General features: G+C 39.1%; 1 protein-coding gene across 3 annotated transcripts in view; it reads right to left on the reverse strand.

The window, feature by feature from the left end:
- The window catches only part of KLF12 (KLF transcription factor 12), a 225,529-nt gene that overhangs the window by 142,509 nt on the left and 55,354 nt on the right, over nucleotides 1–27,666 (reverse strand). For all 3 annotated transcript variants that reach the window (XM_056487431.1, XM_056487414.1, XM_056487422.1), the window contains exon 2: nucleotides 18,694–18,757. In XM_056487431.1, the coding sequence (XP_056343406.1) occupies nucleotides 18,694–18,714 (21 nt within the window). In that variant the 5' untranslated portion in view covers nucleotides 18,715–18,757. The remainder of the gene's footprint in view (nucleotides 1–18,693; nucleotides 18,758–27,666) is intronic.

Here is a 27,666-nt window from a genome sequence, read left to right on the forward strand (position 1 = left end):
TTGTTATTCACTTAAATGCAGTTCTCTCTAAGATGAAACATACCAGTTAAAGAAAGTACATTCATGTGGCTAGAAGAGAATCACTTAACTGGGAGTTCTGCCAGGGAACTGGGGGTAACAGTCCATGTCTTGCCATAAGATCTTCTTCACAGGTTGTTATATCTATAGCTGTGTGAAATGTTCATAAAGAAAGCAGAGATTCTGGTAGTTCTGTATTTTACTTGGAACTTGAATTTTCAGTCAAATTCACCAGAAAACTACAGTTTGGCTGTACTGATGCTTCAAGGAAAGCCAAAACAATTTGCGTGAAAAAAAGTGTAGTAAAGCCTTAGACTTCTCACTGTTTTCATATGAAACTGGGTGGGGTTGACTCCAGTCCTTTTCAATTGAAAACTAAATTTCTTTGGTGAGAAGGGACACAGACATTCAACTGCATGGCATCCAGTCAACAGGGAGGCATCACAGCTCTAAGCTTTCTAGGAAGGCTTCTGAGTGTGGTCTCTTATTGCAATTGTGCCTGCCAGGTAGAGCCCAGACCTCAGCAGCAGCTGTGACTCGATGCTGTCAGTGCCTGAGGCACATGCAAGAGCTGCCCTTCAGCTGATGCTCCCCAGCTCAGATCCTCGCTACAAGTACCAGACCCTGCCCAGCTGTATCTCACTCAGTACAAAGATGTGCACATGCTACACAAGATTTCAAATTCCTAGTCCATTGCCTAGATCTCTTGAAGAAAATAACTATTTTGGGAAGAGCAGATTTCCAACGTTATGAACTACACAATTCCCTAAGGATGTAGCAATGCTGTAATTTGCTACATACTTTTACAGATCTTTTACAGACTTCGAGACAATATTCAGTGAAGATAACAGAGATCTCAAATTTTGCTGCTAAAATATTTTTTATTAGCTTGGGTTTAAGTTAGTTTTAGGGAACATAAATAGAACTGAAGAGATGTAGTCAGCTCCCAGGTGACAGAGGATCATCAAGTGCCTTGGCAACTAGAAGCCAATCTGCTATTTCTCAAACTCAGCAGGCAACCCTGTCAGCTTTGATGGCTTAACTTCCCTTTACATCAGCTCTGCTGTCCCACCAGTTTTAGTGTTTCTGCAAAGAATTATGGATCCATCCAATGGTACAGAATTCAGATACAACGGGTTACAACCAACAGTACTTATACCAAAGCCTCACACATTAACTTTCATCAACATTAATGGCTTCATTGTTTTCTAATACAACATTCGCAGAGTATTTGATTTTTGTGAATATCAATGGATTCATTAAGTATCTGTGGATTTTCTTAACCTTACACTTCAAAGTCCCACATAACAAAAAAAGACCAACCTCTTCACCAAAAAGAGAGCTGGAAAAAAGCTATCATTTTGGAGTGATACATATTTAAGAAAGAGTACATGTGCAAAAAGCATGGACTGCACTTATCCTCACACTATCATTATTTTAAAAGACATCTTTTCAGAAAACTTGATGATAAGTAATAGTAAAATAAACTCTTGATAGTTTCTCCCTTGGGTTTTTGAAGCACAGACAAGTAGTAAAGACTACTATCAAGCCAAAACTCAATACTTTTTCCCAAAACAAAAAAATCCCAAAACCCCAGGTAATTCATTTAGATTGCCACTTCTCCTTGAGCACTATTATATGACAAGTGTTTTTTAAAACCTCTTGCTCAATTTCCAAAGCAGTGTTCTACTGTCTTATGTCAACTGCCCTTGAGACTGGTGGAGAGTTTAAAGAAGAGTTCGAAGATGAGTAAGGCTTAAAATTAAAAACATACTTCACCACCTGGCAAAAAAAAAAAATTGTAACAGGAAACATACTAGAATTTCTCTAGTGTTGCATTGACCAAATTTGCACATATTACTTAAAGGTTACCTTCACTGTTGTGTGAACTGTGACTATTTTGTACTTGCTGAGCAAATTAATATTAAATGTTATTGCCCGGGAGCTTGCCAGCAGATACACAGTGACCACAATTTTTCTCTGAATTCTGACTGTATCTGCTCTGGTCAGAAAATCAGCTGAAAGCACAGGGAGCTGGCTGGCACAGTTCCCCCACCTGCCACTGTGCAAAGTCTGCTTCCATAAAGACAGATACAACAAGGACTCTGCGTGCTGGAGAATAAAAGGAACATTTAGCATGTAGCTGCAGCCACAGTTTAGTCCAAAATTCGTGCACGAGATGCTACGTGGCAGGCCAAGCATCGTTGCTCTTTGCCAAGAAGGGAAGATGCTGTCTACAGGATCTGCTTGGCACCATCATTCCATGCAGCCCAAAGGGACCATCACCTCAAAGCAACAGCCCCTTCAGCTCTACGACAGCAAAGCTCCAGAGGGAGCAGTGAAACAACTCCATAAGCACTTTCACAGGCCTGGGCATCATCACTTGCTCCAAAGATGGCCCTTGCCATTTGTGTTGCAAAGAAAACAAACACACTACAAATAATACTGCCTGACACACTGCTGCATGGGATCGTACCCAAACCCTCAGCTCAGCAACAAAACTGCTGCTTCCCCAGGTGCCATGTTCACCCCCCCAGAATAAAAGATAGCAATAAATTGAAGGGCAGGGCCAATATCTGGCTTTTTATAAACCATAGACATTACAAACTGTACCCTCTGAACAAAAGCAATGTAAGGTTATGCCGACATTATAAATGCCTAGAGCGTTCTAGCAGCTGAGTCACAGAAATGTTAGGTAACTGACATTGCTTCTATACAGCAGGTAAGTAAGGATAATTCCTTGTTTCCCACTGATCTGGCAGCTCCAACATAGAGGCAGAACTAAAAGGAAAACAAGGAAAAGCCAGCTTTCGTAACAACTAAAATTTAGGAATTTCAGCTAAGACCTATTTTTTATTTCAGATTTATTTTGTTTACATTCAATTAATTTTGGGTTTTTTTACTATTAAGACAGACCAGTATATGACATCCATAAGAGAACAACTTGTTCCTAGAAGTCAGTGGCTCATTTCCAGCTCAGCCTGTCATGCCCATGACAGGAACAGCAGCCTTGAGGAGGAGGAGAATACCTCGTGTGCAGTTGCACCTTCCAACCAACACCAGGAATCACAGGACACACCCACGAAGCACACAGACAGTTCACACAGAACCTCAGAAACCATCTGTCACAGTTCATGTACAAAGTCACAGATACCACAGGCACTAAGTGGTGAAACCAAGTGTTCTTTCAATGGCCCTGTTCCAGCTGCCAGCTAGAGCTGGGACCACAGTCTCAGCCTCAGAAGCACAGTCAGTTAGCGAAAGCATATAAAAAGCTCATCTGATTCACAGACAGGCTAAAATAACACAGGAATAATCAAATAAAATTGAATGATTGCATGCTCAGATGAAAAAGTCAGACTACATGCCAGAAAATAAGAATTACTCCATGACCTTCCCTGCACCTTACATGCACGTGAAGGAACAGCAATTGCTTCTCACCATGGAGCAAACTCACTGCTTATTCTGACATGTTTAAAGAAAGGGTGTATTCTGTGATGAAACTCCCAAACTGCAAATGTTTAACACCCTGCCCCAACCCAATCTCTGTTTTATTTAACAACAATTTGAGGTTTCCTGCTCCCCGCACGCTTCAGTGGAAACTCCTGAGAAAATATTAATAGTAAAGCTGGTGATCACTACAAAGCACAAAAAAGGGGAAAACTCTTGACTTCTGGTCACTTAGTGAATGAAATAAATTCACAAAATTCACCTAAAATTCACGAAAATAAATCTGCCTAAATTCATGAAAAAGAGTTTGTAAGTATCACCAAATATTTAAAAATTGTATAAAATAACACTTTCCTCTCAGACTGGTTGCATCAACTGCTAGATCAAGCCAATACCTAACTACTCATGAGGTATTTTCTTACTCAAGACAGAATGACCAAAATGCTTATGTACAAAACTGCTAAAATAGATTCCACAAGCAATAAATTATAGTAGAATTAGGCCAAATTTAAAGGCAATTCTAATTAAGTGTTAAGAATATCTAATTAACAAGTTTTAAATGTCACCACCGTGCATTTCCCAAAGATTTCCAAAGAAATTGTGATTCCTCAAACATGTTTAAAAAACAAGTGCTCTGCACAAAATTACTGCCAATTATAAAAATAACAGCAAACTTCAAGATTAGAAAATAGTTTAAGTAACTATAGACAGAGCCATAAAAATCACATGAAAACATCAGAAAAAGATATACAAGTAACACATATAGTAGTACATTAACAGACACTTTGAACTTCCATTAAAACTTCTTTAAAAGGCAGAGATATGAAATTTGCTATGTAAAGCAAATCAAACTCAGCAGTTACATTAAATTAGAGGTTATAAACAAAATATATGAGTTTGTGTCTAGGCAAAAGACAAGCTAATGCATAATTCATTCATACCACATCATTTTACAGCATGAAATATCATGGCAAAACTGAGGGAACAATGAATGCTATAGCCAAGCTATTTTGTTCTTAGGATTGCCAGATAATTTAGTGGGAAAGCATCTCAGGAGGTCTCCAGTCCAACCTCCTACCCCAAGCAGGTGCTAACTGGAAACCATGGGATTTGCACTGGAAGCCGTAACTCACAAAGAGAGAAGCTGGTCTCATGACAAGTCTGCTTGTCTGATAAGCTGGATTTTGGTTGAAAAACAAGTCGACTTTTCTACAGATTTGTTTATTAAGAGCTATCAAGCACAAAAACACAGATACAACCTGTGGCTATGCAAGTATCTGTGTCCAGGATTTTTTGCAAACTTGGAAGAGGTATTGGGGCAATATCATTACTCACACAACAGCCTTGCTACATCCTTTGCCTAAGCCTCCATTACTGACTGTTGAAAGCAGAAGCAGGTAAGGTCATTTTCTCTAACAGAAAATACTTTTCTATTTTTACGACCTTCCTTTATGTATAATACATGCCAAAAACATCAAAGTTAAATCACTCTAAACCATGGCATTCTGGCCTCAGGAGCTGCACTCCAGAATGAATTGACATTCTTCTGCCAAGCACCTGGTACAGATCACTGCCAAAAGGTATCTTAAGCTAGGTAGGCCACCGTCTGTTCTTCTGCAGGATTTCACTACCTGACATTTACTGTAGAGGTAAAAACGATGGTCAGAACACAGCATATACAGCTTAGTATGGACTTCAAATAACTTCAGAGCCCTCTCCCTTTGTTCCTCTCAGTGACTATTCAATCACTGAAAACACGGTGATGCAGCCTCCCCATGTGTACTACTGCTCCTGGCTGGTTTCACCACTGGCAAAAATCACAGCCAAACAACTGCACCTGGCAGAGCACCAGCTCACTGCAACCCATTGCTATGCTCACTGAAACACTGAGAAGTATTACACCAAGCTATACAATAAAACTATTCATTCCTACCTGCTTTTGCATCAGAGGTGCCCTTTGCAAAAGCATTTGACAGAATCATGTGTGACTGCTAAATGTGCACCGCTGAGTCTTTAAATCCTCATTAGTGTTCTTGAAGTCAGAGCACCTGATTATACATTGCACTGCAGGAAGATCTAACACAGGTTTGTTATTTGCATCATCCTTTCATCCCGTATCAACCTAGCATCACGCTCCCTTTAAAAATGTATAGTGACCTTAACCATGTCAAGGCTTTCAAGAAATAATGCACTGAGATAATTGGTTGCTTGGCATCATACACAGCCTTTAGAGCATGTGTCAAGCCCCAAGTCATACTAATATATTTAACATTTCTCATTAGGACATAAAAAGTAATTGTGCCTGTATAAACCACATATTTATTCCCAACACGTGGCTTAGTTACACTGTGTAAAATGATGAAAACGATTTCCTGTCCACATTAGCTATGTCTCACATAGACTAAAATGCTTTTATTAGATTTACTTTGCACCACAAGAACTGGATGGGTTAAGCTGCTCATATTTTTAAACAACGATCTCTGTATAGACATAGAGTGTTATGTGTACTGCATCATTCTGAAGATACCCAGACCTCTAACATTAATAACATGACAAACTACCTCCATCATTATTCTGGATGCTGAAATTCAATAAACATTACTAAAATATTCTCACCACTAAAATCATAGCATAGTCGTTTCAAGAGCAGTGTTTATCAGACACTGAGTGATGCTGGACACAAATCCGGTGAGTGATTCCCTCAATCAATGTAGCTGATTCATAAGAATGTTTTCTATGCTGAAAGCATCACTTTTCACGTAAAGTAAAAAAATTTTAAGAGTTTTTTTCATGAAAATACACCTTTTCTTAAAAATCGGTCCTCATGGGACTTCAGATAAAAGAATCTGGGTTTCATGATGAAAAGCACCAAAGTTACATCACCGTTAGTGCTGTTTCTGAGTTTTCCCTGGCTGAGCACCATCAAGACAGAGCTTCCATCCAATGTCTATGAGCATGTGCATGCCTTTAGTATGTGGAGGTATACTCTATAGTGTCCAAAGACATTAATGAATTCATCATTTCATTAATTTTAGAAAAAAGTTTGGTAATTTTATCACCTGTTTGGTGCCAGGGAGAATAAATTATCCACTCTTAATGAAAAACACTGAAATTCCACCACTATTTATTAAGTTCAAAATGGTCTCCAAAACATTCAGGGGTGGTGGTTTGTATTTTGCCATTTGTTTGGAAGCTTGTAGTGGTTTTATTCTTATTGTTTTGGTTTGGGAGTTTTGGTTGGTTCTAGTTGGATTTTTTTAAATAATGACAACTCTCAGTTGAGAGAGTTGAGCTGAACTTTCAGTTCATGCCTGAAAAAGAACAGAACTCTAAATTTATTTGCAACATGAAAGAATACTTGCAAAATCAATGGATTAATCAATTACTCCAAACACAAAATTAAGCATTAACCAGAATACACCACAACTGTGAGGGGGGAAAAAAAAAAAAAAAAAAGAAAAGTAGTATCACCATTCAACTGTGAGGAACTACTAGATTAATTCAAGACATCACTGTTAATATTGTTATGACTATATCTAATTAGCAAATCCTGTAGAACCCCACTCAGGCAAAGCAAGGCTTTTAAAACGGGTTCCCAAAAAATCCTTCCCATTCTTGTGATACAACTGCTTTCGGGTCAGATGGGATAATTTTTGTAGAAATTTGCAGGTGGATACCAGTAAGGACTTCACATGCTCATCACTCTGAAATACCTGTGAAGAGGTTAGTAGTAACATGCAAATGCATGGCTGACTATCTGCAATGTTCCCCAGGGTTCAAAGCAGTCCAAGCCAATACAGGATGGAAATGCCCAGCTTTACTCCCCACAAGGAAGGAATACAGGTTCATCAAAGTGTGATAAGCATTTCTGAGTTGCTATCACAGAAAGAGGTGAAGGCAGCAGACACTTCATGTTACAACAACAGAACAAGCAGTAAATGCTTACACTTTAAAATTTGTACAATTTGTTAACTTTTGCAACTGAAACCTTCAGGATATTTAACAAATGAGCAACAGTTAAAAAACCAAACCACCAGTCATGCTAGAGCAGATAAAGACCAGCCCTGCCCAGAAGAGTTTGGGGGTGCTGGTGAGTGAGAGGCTGGACATGACCCAGCCATGGGCACTCCCAGCCCAGAAACCAAAGGTGTCCTGGGCTGCATCCAGAGCAGCGTGGGCAGCAGGGCAGGGAGGGGATTCTGCCCCTCTGCTCTGCTCTGTGAGACCCACCTGCAGTGCTGCACCCAGCCCCTGGGGCCCAGCACAGGAGGGACAGAGACCTAGTAGACAGATTCTGGGCAAGGGCCACCAAGATGATGGGAGGGATGGAACAGCTATCCTATGAGGAAAGGCTGGAAAATTGGGATTGTTCAGGCTGGGTAAGAGAAGCTTTCAGGGAGAACTTAGAGCAGCCTTCCAGCACCTGTAGTGTGCCTACAAGAAAGATGGAGAGAGACTTTTTACAAGTGTGTGTAGTGATAGGACAAAGGGGAATGGTGTCAAACTGAAAGAGGGCAGGGTTAGATTAGATACTAGGAAAAAATTATTTACTGTGAGGGTGGTGAGGCAATAGAAAAGGCTTCCCAGAGAAGCTGTGGATGCCCCACACCTGAAGTGTTCAAGGCCTCCTTGAATGGTGCTCTGAGCAATCTGGTCTAATGAAAGGTGTCCATGCCTACAGCAGGGGGGTTGCATCTTTAAGGTTCTGTCCAGCTCAAACCATTTAATATTTCTGGCTCTGTGCAGGCAAATACTAGTAAGTCACTTAGGTTTGCATTAGAAATAAGAGACTTCCCTGATACAAATGTACACACATCCCAAAGAAGGGCAAGCTGTGGAGAAGTAGGACATGAGGAAGCTGTCCTAACCCAGGGGAATATCATCTGGACACCAGGAATCTCCAGAATCCTCTCCTGTTTCCACAGGGTCTGATGCTGCCTTGCTACACAGATCAAACAGCAAGTCTAGAGGCTGAACTTTTCCCCTTGTTTGCTTTCCTCATATCATATTTAGGATTTTACTGCTGTTTGGGGAACAGTTACAAACACTTTAAATCACATTTGCCTGGTGTGATCTTTTATTTATTTACTCTAAAGATCCCCACGTGGGAGATTTCAGAGCCAACAGGGTGGAAGAATTTCAGTGTTTTAAAACACTTTCTGATGAAAACAACTCTGCTCTTATAAAAGATTCCTTGGTCTCTGATCCCACCAGGCTGGCACTGTGGAGAGACACCAGCAAATAAAAGCAGATGGGTTATCACTTTGGTGCCCTTCCTTCCACACTGCAGTAACTGTTACTGATACAGACTTGCAACTTGACAGAAATAACACATTTACTAGAAACACAGGGAAAGAAAAACAATGCCAACTGGCAAAAAGAAAAATCTAACTATGTGCATCAACTGATAAACAATAAATTCTATCCAGCATCCAGAGGAAATCTGGCAGAACTAACCAGCCTGCATCTGGGAATTAAGAGTGGAGCACAGCATACCTAGTAGATTGGCTGGATATTGTCCATCACTGCTGAAATCACCTGAAATATGTTTTTTTATTAACAGAAGCAGAAACTCACATAATACTACATTCAATAAATTATGACTTTTTTTTTATGATAACCTGGTTTCACGTTAGGTAAAAAAATATCTTTTTTCTGTGCAACACTTTCGAATGAGTTACTTGCCAGGCTCTTCTAGAAAAACTAGCAATTGACATAAGATTAATAAAAAAGAATTCTTAAGCTGCATACAACTGAAAAACACCAGAACCTAAGGACATCATTACCTCTTCTGGAAACTCGCTATGCCCAAAAGTAAATCTTTTCCTTCAAGCAAAAGTGCTAAGTAGCCTTGATCGTTAGGAAGTTTTGCTACAGATCAAAGAGCAACAGCACATTTATATTCTGAGTAACACAGAAGTCCAACTCTTGCTTGAAGCTACATACACAGCTGAAAAGCATACAACAGGATCTGAGTATTGTTAATACCACCTACACTTAACAATTTTACTTTTCCAGTGTTTCTTTGTCCATTTTCAATGCTGAAAAGATATTATCAGCTGAAGCAGAAAAACAGAAACTTCCATGCCAACTAAAGTGGGTAAACTGATTTGATAAAAAATTAAATCATGCAACCTTTTAATATTAAAGCTTTTCTCCAAAATGCACCCACTTCTAAATAACAAAGGCTCTAAAACTTTTGAAATTATCATTACCACTATAGAACTAAACTCAGGTATGTTTGGTTTATAAAAGCTTTCTATATATTTAAATATATAGCAGTTAGAATAATTACTCAGCCTGTTATGAGCATCTTATATCAAGCCATGAATTATCACCTCATTTTACTACATAAAAGACATATTTTCAGAGATGTATGCTGCTTGTCCTCCCTGAAGAGCTTTGAAAGTCCTCAATAAGAAAGCACAATGGCTGAATGGATTCAGGTCATTCTAAAGAAATGTTTGGCTCCTCGTACATGAACAGACAGGATATTATGAACTCTCTGGCTCTCTTTCTCCACGTAAAAAAAAGAAAAGATTACCCTTACTTTCTGTAGAGATTATTAAGGCAATTCACTTGTTTTATATCCTGTGATAAACTCCACTGTCATGCTGCCTGGAGCTCCTGTATCTCATCCATTATGTAAATCTCCAAAGAGTAGTTCAGCAAACATCATTTCAGTTCCACTGCACTTAAGACAACCTACACATCTAAGTTAATTTTCATCTTCCTAAGACCAACAGACACTCCTCGCTTCTTAATTTGCAAGAGAGATTCTCACTGTCATCTCACTTCAGAAACACATAAGCCCAAGCTTGTATGATTTTAAACGAAACTCAGAGTGAACTCCAAATGTTTGGGCTTTGAGAGCTGTACCATACTCTTAAAAAAAAATAAAAAAAACACCACCCAAAAACAACAACAAAAAACCTTAAAAAAAAAAAAAAAAAAAAAAAAAAAAAAAAAAAAAGGAAAATTAAAGCCAAGGAAAACAGAATGTTTTTTACCTTGCTATTTCTAAGACACCTTTTATCATATGTTTAGGCTTTAGTGGTTGGCGGGGGAGTTTGTTTATTTTTCTTTCCCTAATACAAACACTGAAATACTTCTATATTACTTAAAAATTAAGGTGGAAACTCAGTACATTTACCTATAATGCTTGAAAGCCTAGGCTTTAGTTTTCACTTGAGCTATACCCACATGTCCATCACAGCTGACTGCAATCACAGGTGCAGCAGACTGGTATCAAACTGAACACCAAACAATTTCAGTAAATAGAAAGCTCAAAAGAAGGTGACATCCTCAAAGCAGAGAACTTGCCTTTTCCCAACTCATCACCAGACCTCTGCACAAGAAAGACTTAATGAATCACCATGTGGGAAGCACAAGAGTGAGTCGAAATTTAGATTAATATCAGGAGCTGTTTTGTCTTTTAGACACTTGTCCTTGAGTATAGGAAATACCATATCTAGTGGAATCATTATTCAGGTCTGCTAGCAGTGGATATCAATATGACATCTTCTCCTTATGTGCTAGCTATGGAATTCTAACACATTCTTCTACATAATCATATGAGAAGTGACAAATTGCCATTGTTTGACATCATGTTCTCCACAGGATGTCAAAAACACTAAAATCCAAATACATTCATTTCTACCACTAAATTCTTATTGTCAGATACGTATGAAAAGGAAAACAAGAACACGTAGTATTTCAGTATTTGGTTCAATGTATCTTCATCATCACCACTGTTCAGATGGACAAGATGCTTCCCCCTCCTCATCACAATGAAAAGACTAATTTTAAAATGCTATTAGTTGTGATGCTCCATGATATTGAAAATTAATACCTCCACACAAGAGAAGTATTTTTTTTTTTCCATGCAAACTTACACGCTTATAACTAACAACCAGAAAGAGGTCATTATTAAATAAGCTGAAGTAGCAAGTCCTGTATATGTTTTTAAATTGTTTTATTTGATGGATCGCTCTTAACAGAAATTAAGATCATTCTGTTTCTTGGAACGCCTGAGAGTATGAACTTAAACATTTTTCTCCCCATTAGGCACTTTGGAAACTTGTGCCATACTTCTGAAAATACACACATCAAAATGGTCTTGTCAAACAGCTTTGAAATTAAATGCCCTGTGCTTCCCTCTCTGGAGCAGTATAAATTTAGTCATTACTAGAATTAGTGTAATTGTTCACTAAGTGCACTAGGACTAAAAGGTGAAACGAGCGTGGTGACCGCTCTTTCATTCCCCAGAGAATGCATGGCAGCACAGAAGTCAGGCTGCAAGAGCAGGGATGCTCAGGGGTGTTTTGGAAATCCAAAGGCTGAATAATGAGTCCAGCAGAGTGGGGCCTCATGTACTCATAGTGTCTGTACCACCATATCTTACAGTCAGAAGAGATGTCCTTCCAGGGAGCACAGAGAAATCCCATGGGAATAACTGCCCTCTGCAGATGCTTCCTGCTCTCTGCTGACTAGCAGAAGAGAGGAGCCTTCAGCAAAGTGACTTAAATTGAAAAGAACACATCTAGGCATTCGTGATCTAATTCTCTGTAGATTATGTCCCATCAGTTAGAGCTAGTCCCCAGACGAGATGTCAAAGCTGAAAAAGGAACTGAAGAAAGTGGTCTGAAACAGTGGTTTGGAAACACCAAACCAGGTTTCCTCCAAGTCACCTAGCTTGTGCAGCCCTGAGACATGCCATGAGGTGAAACAAAGCCTGCTGGGCCAGGATATGCATGGAAGCATTTCCTGATCTAAGCTAAACCAGTAACACTCTTGGCTTGCTCCCCAGCATAGCCAGAACTGAGGAAATGTTCACCTGAAAATTTCTCACCCAGATCTTTAGGCTGTTCTCATCATTTTACTTCGTCTACAAGTCTACAAGACAAGTTTTTGCAACAAGATGCCACAGTATCAGTTTCTGCTCCACCTGAGATGCAGGAGCTCTGTTTTTAACATATCTCTTCCTCCCAGTGGGGAGCACCAACACATAGCACACATTTTCAACATCAGAAATGGATCCAAGGGTGTCTTTGCCCACATTACAAAGCTTTTTGTTATTTTATGCTCACAGGCTAGTTTTTGCTAACTGCTCTCAGCTCTTGCCAATCTTTTTAAGATGAAGTTTTTTCAGTCTCGATATGAATTTAAAACCAAACAAAGAAAACCCTCAACCCAACAAAAAAAATCCTTGAATTTTAAAAAACAAAGCAACATTTACAGGAGGATTGTGATCACAGGATGCATTTAAAAGCTCCCTATGACCTTAAATAATCAGGTGAAGTTACCATACCCCAAGCCTTATAATCAACAGCAGTAATACAAATTACAGATGCTAACGTATTTACTAAATAAGATCATAAAGGGTTAACTATTAACTTTCAGAAGTAGTTTAAAAGGCACTCTACAGAACTGAGTTATGCCAGTAGGTGCTGAAGCAAGTTCTTAAACAGCTTTCACCCACATCCACAATTTACTACCCACAGACCATACTCACCACCTATGAAGAAGTGATGGAGAAGTGATCCAGGCAAGATCTACCTTTGCTTTACAATGACACTTAGTAGTTTGAATGACTTGAACTGTGAAAAGAACATTTAAAATATTCCACACATTTTTATCACATTTTGTCAATTCTAGACAAACTGCTCTCCTGTGAACTGCACTACAACGTGGGCTGCCTTACTCCCCCACATACCACCTCACATGAAAATTGCTGCCACCCTCTTTTATGCAATTCTCCATTCTTCCTATTTCAAAAAAGTGTTTAATAAAAAAAGATTTTAATTCAAAACTCAGTGCACCTGAAATATTCCACAGCAGCTCCATGCAGACCAGAAGTCTGTGTAGACACTGGATTCAAACCCTGCACACCACTACTGAACCAAAGACCTTTCTCCCAATTATGAACACAAAGCCTTTTGGGAAACTTGGCTCTGACCATTTGAGAATACCTTATTTATAACATACAAAGATCTCTGTATTGATTTTAGAGCAAGGCTTGAGATTTTGCAGTAGACCAGGCTTTGACAGGGAAAGTCTAACTCATCCCATGCCTACTTTCTATGCCTTTCTGAAGAGTGATAGTGCAAAAAGAGCACAGCTATCTTCAACTAGTAAAAATAAAACTTCTAAAATATATTGTATTTTTTATATATAAAACTTAAAAGTCATGGTTAGGATACCCCATGGATGTTTTACCCCTGATCCACATTGGCAGAAATGAAATACAAAAACAAAATCCTCAAAATCATAACCCAATTTTATTTAAATAAGGCCAGATCACAAGCCAACGACTAAATATGATTTGTTCATAATCTACATGTATGTGTGTCACCAAAAGAGTTAGGAAATGAATGGAATGCAGCCAGGACCCAGGATCCATAAACAAGAAACCATTTAGATTATGAAAGCATCTGTCTGGCAGAAATTAAGAAATCAGCTGTGTAGACACAAATTTTGTACTGCTGTTCATAAGGAAAGCCTAATAAGAATACCAGGGTCTTTTGAAAAATCATTCCATAACTTTGCAAATGCAAGGGGAACAGGAAAGAGCTCATATGCAAACTCACAAAGCTGAAGTGGTTTGTTGCAAGCCATCTTAAATGCCTTTTTCTCCTTGGAAAATATCAGTGTTGGAAATGACCACAGCAATATTTCAGCCATGGGCATCAGCTCCAAATTCACCTCACCCCATTTGCAGCAGGACTGAGCCTACAGTAGCAAACTACAGCTCTCACCATGCACAGCCCTCCAGCACACATTGGGAAAACACAGGAGTGAGAGACAGCACAGTATGTGGCTGCTGATGTAAGGAACAGGAAAAGAAAGGAAATCACTGCTGCTCCTCCCTTTCCGCAATGTAAGATTTGGGGAAAAGCTTTCCTCCCACTCTACAGTTTCAGCACAACTTTTGCATTTTTCAGTGACAGCAAGAAAAAGCAGATCTGTCCTATGAATATGACTGAGCTCCAGACAACTGCCTACTATCTATTTACATTGTGAAATATTCATTAAAAATCAACCACCAATCAACCGTTAAGGGACCCGTCTTGATAAATGCCAGACAACAGATGAAACCAAAAGAATTTCACAGTCCCCCTGCCTTGCTGAATGGGGTCATCAGTCATTTTTAAGTAGTCATTTGCTACATTGTTTTATCCACCTAATTTATAATCATAATGAATTAAGATCTTAATTCATAAAACATCAAACTACAGCCTCTGTGCCTGAGAGTAATCTAAACTGAAAAGCACATGACAGAAAGATAGATTGATGGTCAGCACAAAGTAATTCCCTCGAGATTAATATATTTTACCAAGTTGACACTTCTAGTCATAATTACATTCCAAGAATCAACTGAATGATGCTATATGAGAAAGACCCCTTAAGAGCAGCCACCTTCTTTCTAGAAAAACTGCATTTGTTTGCAATACAGAGGGGACAACTGACAAGAAAAACCAAACATATCACCACACTGCTATCCTGACTATGCAAATAAAACCATAAAACCTCCTTTTAAACAATCATTTTTTATCATGACCACACTTTAAAAAGCATGAAAAAGCAAAGATACAAAGTCCAACGAATCCAAACTCCACTCAAAACCAGGGCAGATCCTGAGTCTGATGAGATGACCCAGGGGCTTGCCCAGCCTGCAGTGAAGTGTGGAGCAGAGCCCCAGACCCTACCTGGCCAGCAGCCAGCAGGTTCTGCACCCTCCCATGCCTGCTCCGTGCAGGAGCCAGAGGAGGTGAGGCAAGGGCACATAAGAGGTTGGGAGACTTCTGAAATGGGGTGGGCTTTCAACAGTTCAAGAAACACTTCCTTGAGTCCCTTCCTCCAAGCTGAAGTTTGCTCTGGTTTGGTTTTGGTTTTTTTAAAGGCATGACACACAGAAAATTAGGGGTCATCCTTACACCATTAAACTCGGTGTTGTTCATCACTTTTCCAGCATTAAATAACTAAGAACATCATTAAACTGATCAACCAGACTGCCTGGTGTTATTTCTAGAAGCTGTTCATGAAACCACAGTGTGAGTGGTGTGACTGCACCCATGGCCGCTCGTTAAGTACAACCCAAATCTGTGCTCTTCCAATCTGAACAACCTCTTTAGTTTTGCTCTCTGAACTTCTTTCAGTCCTGTTTACTTGGTTTTGAAGTTTTGATCTTTATTTTGCCCAGAACCTTTGAGCCATTTCCTTGCCAGATTCTACCCAAGTCTCACCCCCCTACACCTCCATTCAGCCACTCTACACTGAAAAACAAACTTCAAATATCTGACTCAACAGACAAATGAACCTCTGGATGCAGCTGTTAGTATCATGGAAAATGCAGAAGCATCACAAGCTGCATGCATTCAATATATGCATTTGCTGTCAGGTTTACTTTTAGCATATTTCTTTTTTCCGCTAGATATTCATCTAACCTTACTTTATGAGACAGAAAGAATTATGTTCATTTTTCCTTCAACAGTTGCATATATGCGTAGATGTCACTTATTTGTACAACACCATGTTTGCATGCATTTTGAGGCAGAACAAGGGAGACCTCAAACATACCATCATAACATATAGACAGTGCAAGGCAAGCTGTTTACACTCTGAACAATACACCAACATTTTCATGTTAGCAGTGAAAATCTTTCAAAACTAGATTAGAAGAGGAGCAATAAAACAAAAAGCTAAGGCAGGGTGCTGGCTGAAATCCAGTCTCTTCCCTATTGGAGCCAGAACTTTATCAACTGATCTTAACAGAGAAGCCTTCTCCACCTCTATTGCTTAAGCTTTCTGGAATCATTTCTTCCCAGAAAGGGAATTTTTAGCCTCAAATTTTGAATTCCTCCATGTAACCACATTTTTTTCTTCTTCAGTGATATGATTTACTCATGGTACTTTCCTAATATAAAAGACTACCAGCAGGATTCAGAGTCCTACATTTGAAATGGCTGCCAAATAGAAAACATGTAAAGAAATAACTCAGTACCCCCTTCCTTATCTGCACATTTTTTGAGTTTCCCTATAATTACTGTGGGATGTTATCAGAAGGGCATGAGAGAGTGGAACTACGGCTTGACAAGAAAGAGGTCACCCTGTTCTCCAGTTCTTCCTTCCTCATTCCACCACTCTGTGTTAAACCAGAAAAGCAAAACCAGAGAGAGAAACAGCAATACTGAGCTAACAGAGATACAGCTCTCATGCAATTACAGGAATCTGAAAAAAGGGCCAATTCTTTCAAGAGTCTTTCTTTTGCTTGATCTGGAAGTCATCTCTCCTCTGCACAGACTCTGGGCACAACAGCCCCTCTCAAGAAATAAATCCTTAACTTTTTCTGCCCTGGTGTCACTTCCCAAACCAAATACCTAAGACATAGTCTGTTCCAGTTACTTCTTAATCCAACACAGAACATTACCATGCTATGGTAGTACTGCCCTGTGCTGTCTCCTGGACAGCAAGAGTAACTGTAATGAAATTATATCCAGAGATGCCTTACAGATAATTAGTTTAGCATTTTTACCCTCTCACATTTTCTGTCAGTGAAGTGCCCCCCCGAATTTGTAGACAGAGAATTTTATCACCACAGTTGTGAAGGATGCAAGTAAGGTTTGGACAGTATCAGTTTTTCACTCTGCTATTCATAGCCAAGAGATCTGAGCAGGGAAGGGTTTGCTCTGCCACGATGCCGGCCCATCCCGAGCTATTAGACATCGGTATGGGCAGCAGCCGCCAACTTGTCAGCAATCAAACCAAAGGGAAATTCCTCAAGATTTTGTGCTCTGGTTTTAGCAGGCAACAACTGCTGCCTCATGTGGGCATATGGGCCCCTGACCCCATGGGAAAAATTGTGTACATTACTGCACAGCTACTAATACCACTTTGTCCCTATCAGGGTTTAAATTTGGCTCTGAGAGGTTGGAGGTGTTTCCTGGGACCTGCAGCATACAAAGCACATGTTCTCTGGATGTTTGTCAAGATTGCTTTGCTGGTTGTTATTTCAGTAGACAAAATTAAAAGATACAGATGATTCTCTCAAATCTCATGCTGCTTATGAATTTGGAGGTAGCTGGAATCAGCATGTCCACTATCTGCTGTGAACACTCAAGAAGTTTACCCAAGAAGGAACTGCACTCTTCTGTATCCAGGTCAGTAGTTCATAAACTGTGAAAGTTCTGAACCACTAAAAGCTTGATAAAATGAAATGATCCCTGAGAAAAATAAGACTCTGTCCTCTTGAACTACTTGGCTGAGTTAACAGAACTGTAGACTTACATTTCTTGTACTGAACTAATACTGTGCTTTTGAAAAAACACCCTGGGTTTTTTGCTAGTTTTTTGATTGTTTCCACTCCTGACTGGGATTCAGGGGTTGACAAAAGTTCTCAAGGAAACAGGCTTCCCACAATAATATGCCTCCTTGACTATTAGTCTTCAGAATGTTTTATTTAGCCAAGCTGCTGCGCAGCATCCCCCTGGACTGTGCCCTGCATCCTACTGCACCACACCCTGCATTTGTCAATATAATTCATTTGCTCTGGTGTAAATGCACAGGCAGCATCAGCTGTGTTTAAACAGCCTTGGTGGGAATTGGTTATCACAGCATCCCAGAAAACAATTATCCTTCATAGTCACTGATAACTTGAGATTGGCAGAGGTCAAGGCTTGGTGTATTAAAACAGTAGCCAGTCATGGAGGTCCACCAATAGCTTCTTCCTTTTTAACTATCACAGAAAATGCACAGTGTAAAACAACCTTCTCTCTATCACAAGAAAACAAAGCACCAGGAAAACTTTTGAAGAAATCATTTCCTGTTTGACTTCTTAAACAATGTGGTATCTGAGTGCCACTCCACAACATAGTAAGTGTCATAGTCTGTAGCTCTAATGGAAGACAACCCTCCTCTAATTCTCCCTTCATCCTTGCATGGAAGAATGATGAACAACACTATGTGTGAGCCCATTCAAACACCTGGCTTCCAAGGAATTGCCCTTTTCCTTATACAGCTGGGTTTTCTGCTGAACATTCAGGTATTGTCAGCAAACATTGCATTAAGCCACAGCTGTTAAGCTACAGTATTCCCCTGCCTCAAAGACAGTACAGCATACAAAGCTCAGGCCAGTTATTTAAGCTATTCTGTTTTGTAACACAGCATAAGTTTTTGATAATGGCATTAATACATATAATGCATATAGCTGTAAAAATGTCAACGAACTTTTATGGCTTTCCTCTTCATATGAATATTCAGTCATCCATTTGTCCCTAGATCCACTTCAATCCTGAAAAAGAAAATATTAAATAATTTAATTAGTGGATTTTCTGAGAAGTTCAATAATTTATCAAATATGTTGGGTATGTAAATACAGAAAAATATAGCCACTGATATCTATTCCATTGTAAAACAGAGGTTAGAAGTTTATAAGCACTTAAAAAAAGATAAATACAACAAAAAAAATAACTGGACAAAGACTTATGTTTCCTCTTAACTAATGATTTCAGTCAAAGCTCTGTGATGTAACTTCTGAACTGTTATTTCAGCTCACTAAATCCCAACTACTTTAATTAGTCTTCTGAGCCCATTATGTACCAGTACCCTCCATTTATAAGTAAACCTTCCAGAAGCTACAGAGGGCAGACATTCTTTACCAATATTTCAAACTGCATTTCCCAGAAATACTATGCACAATCCCAACAGTAACAGATAAAAAAACTGTCCAAGACCACTACAAAATCTGAATATGTATTTCTTTCATGGTTTCCTACAGATATATGATTAGTTCAGTTATAAGGGCCACAAAGATGAACAGAGGTCTGGAGTACCTCTCCTGTGAGGAGGGACTGAGAGTTGGGGTTGCCCAGCCTGGAGAAGAAAAGGCTCTGGGGAGAATTTACAGCACCTTCCAGTACCTAAAGGGGCTACAAGAGAGCTGAGAAGGGCTTTTTACATGGGCATATACCATAAGACAAGGTTTCAAACTAAATGAGGAGAGATGCAGATGAGATACTAGAAATAAATTCTTTACTGTGAGGGTGGCAAGGCATTGGCACAGATTGCCCAGAGAAGCTGTGGATACTCAATCCCTGAAAGTGTTCAAGGCCAGGTTGGATGAGGTTTTGAGCAACCTGACCTAGGGGGTGACATCCCTGTCCATGGCAGGGAGGTTGGAACTAGATGAACGTTAAGTCCCTTCCTACTCAAAACATCTTGTGATTCTATGTTAAAATATAAAAGAAAAAAAGCATACAGAGATTCAAATATTACATTATGTTTTGTGAGGCTCCTTCAGGTTTAAGAAAATAAACAAACTCAGTAATCCAATTTGTTAAAAAAGCCTTGGGGAAGAAAAATCTTCAGATGTCCAAAATTTAAATAATAGACAGGATATCTTAAACCCCTTGACAGAATATGTGCATGTATCTGAAGCAAACGCTACTTACATATGTCTCTCTTAATAATGGAAATGGTGTGAAGTCAAGAATCTAAATCTGCTGTCAGAGTTATTATAAACAATCTGCTGTTATTTTTCTACCATTCAAAATAAGGTCATCCTTCAAATACCAGAAGAACACCACCTGCCTGATTTTAAACCACGTTCAGTATTTCATTACTGTTGTATGTATGACAACATGACAGGTTTCCAAATGCTACACAAACTTTTAAGTGAAGACAAGAAACTCCCTTAAGAAAATATAAATAGTCCATTCATATAGTGTGCTACTATCATACTGACTAAACACCATGCACTTAATATATTCTTAGCAGTAATATCTAAGTTTAATAGAAGAAAACAAGTTTCAAATATTTGTATGAATTATCAAAGCTGCAAAATCAGCACAAACACTGACCTAACTAAATGTAACTAAATACCTTAGCCTGTAAGCATGCTAATGGTTGTAGACCATTTGTGCTCTCTTGTGCATCTTGTAGACTCTCTTCCTTTTGTTAATCTCCCTTGGCATTATTTGGATTACTTAAAAATTTCATGTAGTAGATTTCTTTTTTTTTTTTTTTCTTTTAAAACTGCACACTTTGAGCTTCTATCTGCTCTTTCCTCCCTGCTCTTGTCCAAAAATGGGAAAACTGGACCAAATATCCTGGACTTACACGATGTGGTCATCTAACCTCAACAGGAATTGACTTAGTAATTTCCATTTTTTAAATTAAATGCAATGTATCCAAAAGCTTCATGGAGTCTCCATGAGATGAATACAGAGTTTGACCCGTAATTGTTTCCAGATCTCCAGGTTTTCTCATCATTACTTCTCTCTACATGCACACAGACACACATATTCCTACAACACAACTTAGCTTCAGGTTACACACCAACGCTGGAGTCCTATTATGTTACAGTGGCTATGGTGACACAGCAAACATGGGTCTGTGTTTCAGAACTAACAAACCACCATCCAAACCAGCCACAGCTGCAGCTGGTCTTGCGTTATTAAATCATGTCCAACAGTCCTCCTCAAGGAAGAGTTACTTCTTTAGCAAAGACAAGTAACTGGGTTGGAGTCTGAACAATCAACAAGCACTAAATTGCCCACATCCTTGCATCACTGGGGTGCTCTCCTCTACAGAAGGGCTTCTATTTTAAGCTGCTTTTCAGGAGATTTTTCTTCTGAAAATGACATTTAACTAGTAACTTTGCAAATGACTGGCCTGATTTTCAAAAGTGCTGAAAAGCTTTGACTTCATGTGAAAGGACTTTGAAATTCATATGAAAAAAGTGAACATCCATTCCACCACATGTGTCACCACCATGACTTTGGACTTTGATTTTCAATCCCTTACAGTGAAATGTTACTGTTCTACTATCAGGAATATGAAATCTGACATTGAAGTCCAAATAGAAACATCTTCCATTTGCATGAAGCAGGTTTTATAGCAGAAGAAAATCTACTTAACGAGACACTGCACAGTATTTCCAATTTGAAACCTTTAAGTCAAAAAGGCTCTAAGTAATCACAGAGCAAAGCACAAACCACCATTTTCAAATGAAAGAATGAAATTTAAGAAGCAAACACAGAATGATGTCCACTTCTACCCAAAGCCTAACTATCACCTTAAAACAGTGTTTTCAAACCCAGGGAGTTTATAAAATTTCTGAATGCCAAAGATTAGATTCCTTTTTCTACAGCAAGAAAAAACCAAATAAATTTGGTTACAGCTAGTCCATTTTGAAAACCTGTCTTGATCAGATTAAATGTCCTGGTAGTCTCACCCTGACCAGATGGCCATACCTGGTGAAGCTGAGCAAGACTCCTGGAGCACATTAAGGAGCATGAGAAGAGTTTCAGGACAAACATGCTGAGCATATTTCAGGAAAAACAGAAGTCCCTAAGGGTGCAGAGGTAGCCATACCTCTACAGTAAATAGAACACTTCTGAACCCACATTAGCTCATATAAAACCACTGATATAAACCCACATTAGTTCATTCAAAAAACAAATCTGCACTGATACCACTTCTACTTATCTTTTACATACTGATAATTTTAAAGGACACTCACATTGATACAGTAACAAATTACTCATTGTTTTTATTCTTTTCTAATTCAGATTGATATGGGAACATACATTTACTTGGAAGAGACCAACTCATTTGCACAGTTAAGTCATTTGCTGAATCAGGATTTATTAACTTCTCCCTCTACAAAACAAACTCCTTATTTGGGTATAAGGGGGCTAGTCACCTTCTTACATCATCTATTATATTTTTAAAGTATGCACTTTTCTTCTTAAAAGTCCTTAGATCTGTATTTTGATTTCTGCAACCCCATTCAAAAGCCCTGAGTCACACCAAACTTCCCCAAAAACAGCATGACTTCTCCCAAACTCATCAAGACCACCCTGGCCATCAGGTAAGGCAGGATCACTGAAAGCTCAGTTTCAGAATTATTCAGCGATGAAGGAACACAAGTTATCCTCAACCCAGTGTTCAGGATAGCTACCCTTGTAATAACTGTAGCCACACACTTGTCCTTTTTCCCTACGTTTTTATAAGTTTTCTTGCAGGAACATTCGTAAACTCCATAAAGTGACATTTTGCACAAGCTACAGATAAAATATACATTAACCACAAGCTGCAGATCCCCTGACATTTAAAACTGATAAGGGATAGGAGATGCTGGCATACAATCCAGCACTGTACTGAGCATATCCCGAAGTCTTCCTCAACAGCACTTCAAGTGTTTTCCTTTCCTGACCGGGGTCTGGTCCCCAGGATCTTTGTAAACTGAATGCTGTACCACTGTAACTGAAACTAGCAAATACACTGTCACAAAGCTGTCTGCAAAAAAAATTTCTTTTAAATTCCAACATAAGGCACTGTCCCACCATGAGCTACTGAAAGCTGCATGGCAAACCACATAGTACAGCCTAAAAAACTCATTCAGTTTAAATGCAACTGCAGACCTCACAAGACCAAAGGATCACTTGCTATGCATCCTATCAACTGTGATCACAAGGGTTATCCTGTCTCCAGCTGAAGCTCCTGCTAATTTTTGATGTGACTGCTGTTCAAACAAGGTACAGTTACTTTCAGATGCCAGCCCCCATGCCAGCATCTTTGCTGCTCTGCTGTAACATCATAACAAAGTATCTAAAGTTGCTCAAAATATTTCTGAAAATTACCTTAATGCTTCAACTTCTGGTTTTCAGATACTTTAATAAAAGTAAAGAGGAAGGTAGAGAGTGGGATGCTTGTTGCTAGGTGATACCTAGCTCTTTTGAACTCCTAAAGACTGAAATATTTATCCAGACTCCCACAAAGAATGACTTCTAGCACAGAGAAGAGCACACATGTACTAAAGTACATTAGGATTCAAAGCAAGAAGCAGCAACTCTGCCACTTGCTTGGTCTCTAGGGCACCAAAGATGAGGAGACTGCTGTCTGGGATGGGGGTGATGCAGCTCCTCCTGAACATCTACCCCAATTTTTGCTGAGCCTTCATGGAGCAATGCCTCCCATACATTCATGCCAAACCAGAATGATCTCAGTGCCACTGTAATCATGGCAGCACAAGTAAACACACCCTTGGCTACCTGAACATATAGCAATGGTTTTCCTGGTGCCTGGGGTACTTTTCCCCAAACCACTGTACTCTGACAACAGTTTCCATAGAAAAAAGCATACAGTTGGCCAAATGAGGATGAACAATTAATCAACTGAACACACAACCATCATGCCATGTTCCTCCTGCTCCTCACTTTAAAAGGCTTATACTAAACGTTCATGAAGTGCTTACACAGTCCTTCAGTAGAGGCTTAGAGGAATAAACATTATTCTTTACAGGGTCTTTTATTTGACATTAATGAATTATTGTAAACTGAACAGCTTCAAGGGTGAATCCCAGACCTTCCGAGTCTTCAAGATGAATTCCAAGAAGAATTTTTTCTCTCTAGAACTTAACTGTTTGGTTTGACAACTGTTAAAGTTTCAGAGAAAGACGATGTCTTTCAGTAATACTTTAAAAGCCTTGCTACTGCACCAATGTACAGAAATGAAATTAGAAAATGTATATGCACACAGATAATATCATAAACATAGAACAGGACTTAGTTAAACTCTGGAAAAATATTGGAGTCCTGAAATAACTGGATTTAGGTAATAATCAGTAGTCAATCTAGAAGAGTGCAATAAATTGCAGAGAGCAGAGAAAAACACAGCCTAATACTACTCCTTGACTTCTTATTCTAGAAGTAGAAACTTCAAGATTCAGTTGTTTGAATGCATAGCTCTGAAACCTTGACACTCCCTTCCCAATTCTAGCTTAAACAGAATAACATCGTTTTTCATTAGATCCAAATAAAACAAATAGTGATAAACACACTCACCCGTCACTTTGGGCAGCTTCTCTGACATATGGAAATGTTCATATTACAGTGCAAGACAAGGTCTGTCAGTTCATCACCTTATCCTTGCACATAGGCCAAACTCAGAGTTAAAATTTTATTTACCAGCCTGAGCACAATGTAAAAGAACTTGAGGAGCCTTTTCTTGTTACAAAAATTATAGTTTTTTAAAAATATATACACAAATACACACATATATATGTATATATAAAAATGCATATGTATTTATTAATATAAAATATGCACATGTTCAGTCACAAATTTTGGGTGAATTAAGGTTTTTTTGGTAAATAATTTTCTGAAGGAATGTGCAGAAAGTATACTTTCTAATATATCATTCAAAACAACACAAATTTTAAAGCTTGGATGAAAAGCCTAACTCCATTTCTGAATTCACAAAGAACTGCAATTAATAAAAAAAGTCATCTTTTTCCCTTCAGACTGTTTTTCCCCCTTTCTTCAGCAAACAGTGTATCTTAGTCCCCCTACAAAGATTATTCAAGATCTGTACTCATAAGGGTTTGTGAGCATCTAAAAGTAGCATTTAAAGTGGTTATTCCTAATTTCAGATTGTGATTATGCATATTCTGTTTCTACATTTTCTCTGGACTTCAGATGAAACAAATGTGTTTAAGTGTACTAAAAATTATGTCAAACTTTAAATGAAAAGGAAGGCAAACCACAGGAAAACTGCTTATGCCTCAAGGAGGGTGAGAGGAAAGAGACCTGCTAGTGATTTTCCCTCTCTCCGCAGTGGGAAGGGATAAAGACCAACCTCTCCAGCAGGAGAGTTCCATCAAGACTGGATTAACACAACAGATGCTGCACAGGAAAGGTCCTAACTTTATAAGTTTCCTTCTCTTTCTTTGCACTGGTAATAAAGACCAGCATTACCAGATACTATCACCTATTGCCCCACTTCTGGTTTAATGCTTTTACTCAAACTAGAGTTTTACTCAAACTATGCTCAGTCCAGAATTAAGCCACCTTTACTTGAGGCAGCAGTACTTATTCACTCTTCTCAAAGATGCAATATAACTTTTATATTCTAACTCGTTCCAAAAATAAAACAAGGATTTACTTTATCTTCTGTTAGGATGCATTTGAATCCCAGAGACCACCAGAAGAAGAGATAATCCTTACACTTGTATGCATTTATAAATGAAATGGCCAGACCTTAAGAACCATTTTACTTTGGAATACAATTTCTGTGTGGACCATGTCTCTGATGTTTCTCAATGTGAGGGCAAACTCCTGATTACCTGATCTGAGGGAGGGTGGATGAAGCCCTAAGGCCTCATGCTTCAAGTCCAAAGGAATGAGGACAACTTCACCACACACCTGTGCCAAAATCTGCTTTGTGGTCAAGCCAGCTGTGGTGAGCAGAGCTACTGGTGGTTCAGCCAGCAATAAAGTCTGGAATGCATGGATACTGCCTCAGATGGCAAATACTACCCTTATGTGACTCAATTTTTTTACAGTCTATTCTCACAGTTGACTTCAGAGGGAACACCAGGACAATGGAAAAATCAGAGCAGAAAAAAAAAATGTAACACTATGTAGTAGCTTATATAAACCTTGCCATGTCTTCCCTTTTTACAATGTGCAAGATGTTGTAAAAGAAGTTAGAAAATGGCAGTAACCACCACCCTACCATGGACAAAACATTGTGTAGCTCTCCCCACCACAGTGTCAAGCACTCTGAGCCAACTTTCACAGCAAAGCCACTCAAAGAATAAGCAAAACCAGAGATGTTGTGCCCACTGAAATTCCTTTAAAAGAGGGAAGAAAATTGTTCCCACAAGAAGCAGAAAAAAGCTAAACAAGCCTCATCACCAGAAGGTGGTTGTAGAATCAGTGTTGATGCTGCTGAGGCCTGCCTAGGCAGCAAGAGCCAACATCTCATCCCACCAAGCCCCAGCCAGGAGATGGGCACCACTTCAGAAGTGCCCCCATAGGCAACTTCTACCTCACTGCATCAATAAATCATATTTTATTAGATGTAAGTTAGCAAAAACCCAAAGTGCTTAAACAAATGTATTTTAATCCTCCAAAGCAGAGGTGACAATAGTTATGAGGTGACCTTGACCTCTCGAGGTACAGCCATAGCATCTAAGAGAGGACAGGCTTGCACAATTCACCCTGAAGTGAAAAAAGAGCAAAGAGAACCAAGCAAATGCTATTCCAAGTTGTGCTACACACTGAAGAAACCAAACTTCCAGGCTCAGAATTTACATTCAATACATCAATACATCAATAAAATGCTTTTTCAAGAAAACAGCATGGTATCTACAGCATTCAATCTATCTATGTGACTGTGTAGTTACATAATCAGGCTCTAAATGAGGGGCACTACATGACACCAGTGATGCTATTAATCAATATAAGGAACTATTTGGCTAGCATCCTACAAATGTGGGTGATGAGTGTCTATTTTAATAGGAAAGTACACTGTCTAAAATTGATCTATTGACCACAAGTCTTTCAATTAATAATTTTTAATGTCTTTGCTCCTAGCCTGCCCTTCCTTAAAAGTGCTGACCAGCTTACAACAGCTTCACCAGATTCAGCAGCTACTGATTTTTTAGTAGCAATCTGAAATCCAGAGAAAATCACTGAAGCATACTCATGCTCTTGATGCCTTTGGAAGGAACAAGAAGAATAAAATTTATCTCTGTACTGATCCTAGAGAATTTCCACTGAAAACTCTCCATATCCTAACTTTTCAAGCTTCCCAATACCTGGTAAAGCTCAGCAAAAGGCATCAGTAATCTTAGGAAATGGTACATGTGTCTGGAGATCCACCCAATACATGCCTGTATCATATTCCATCAGCCTCCCTAGGCCTTGTCATTTTTCTCCTTGTTCCAACAGCCCTCATATTTTTGACAGGACGTGCAGATGTTCTGATTGTTTACCTGATCTTGCTTAGACAGAAATATATTTGCTTCTCCCCTTTGAAAAAGAGGATAGTTGGGAAATAATTTCATGCAGTATTCCAGGGGGAATTAATCTGCAAATCTGACCACACAAGTCCAAAATCCAGAAGTAGCCTGATTTCCAAAGGTAATTTGTACTTTCCAGTCTCCCACTGAGATGACTGCATCAGCCTGCAGGACTCGCCATCTGCATGCAGCAAGCCAGTGACACTTCCTTCTGCAGACCAACATGGGCAAACAACCCCCTTAATAGTGGCTTGGCAATTGTTCACATTCACAGCCCAGAAACCATAACCTGAAGAGCAACTTTAGCAGCTGAAGTCCTTGCCAAGTGGCAGGTTCATCTCACCTACTGACAGACACCTACACCTGCTCTAGCTGCCCTTCATGGCTCT

The sequence above is a fragment of the Oenanthe melanoleuca genome, chromosome 1, assembly GCF_029582105.1.
Source record: "Oenanthe melanoleuca isolate GR-GAL-2019-014 chromosome 1, OMel1.0, whole genome shotgun sequence".
Lineage (NCBI taxonomy): Eukaryota > Metazoa > Chordata > Aves > Passeriformes > Muscicapidae > Oenanthe > Oenanthe melanoleuca.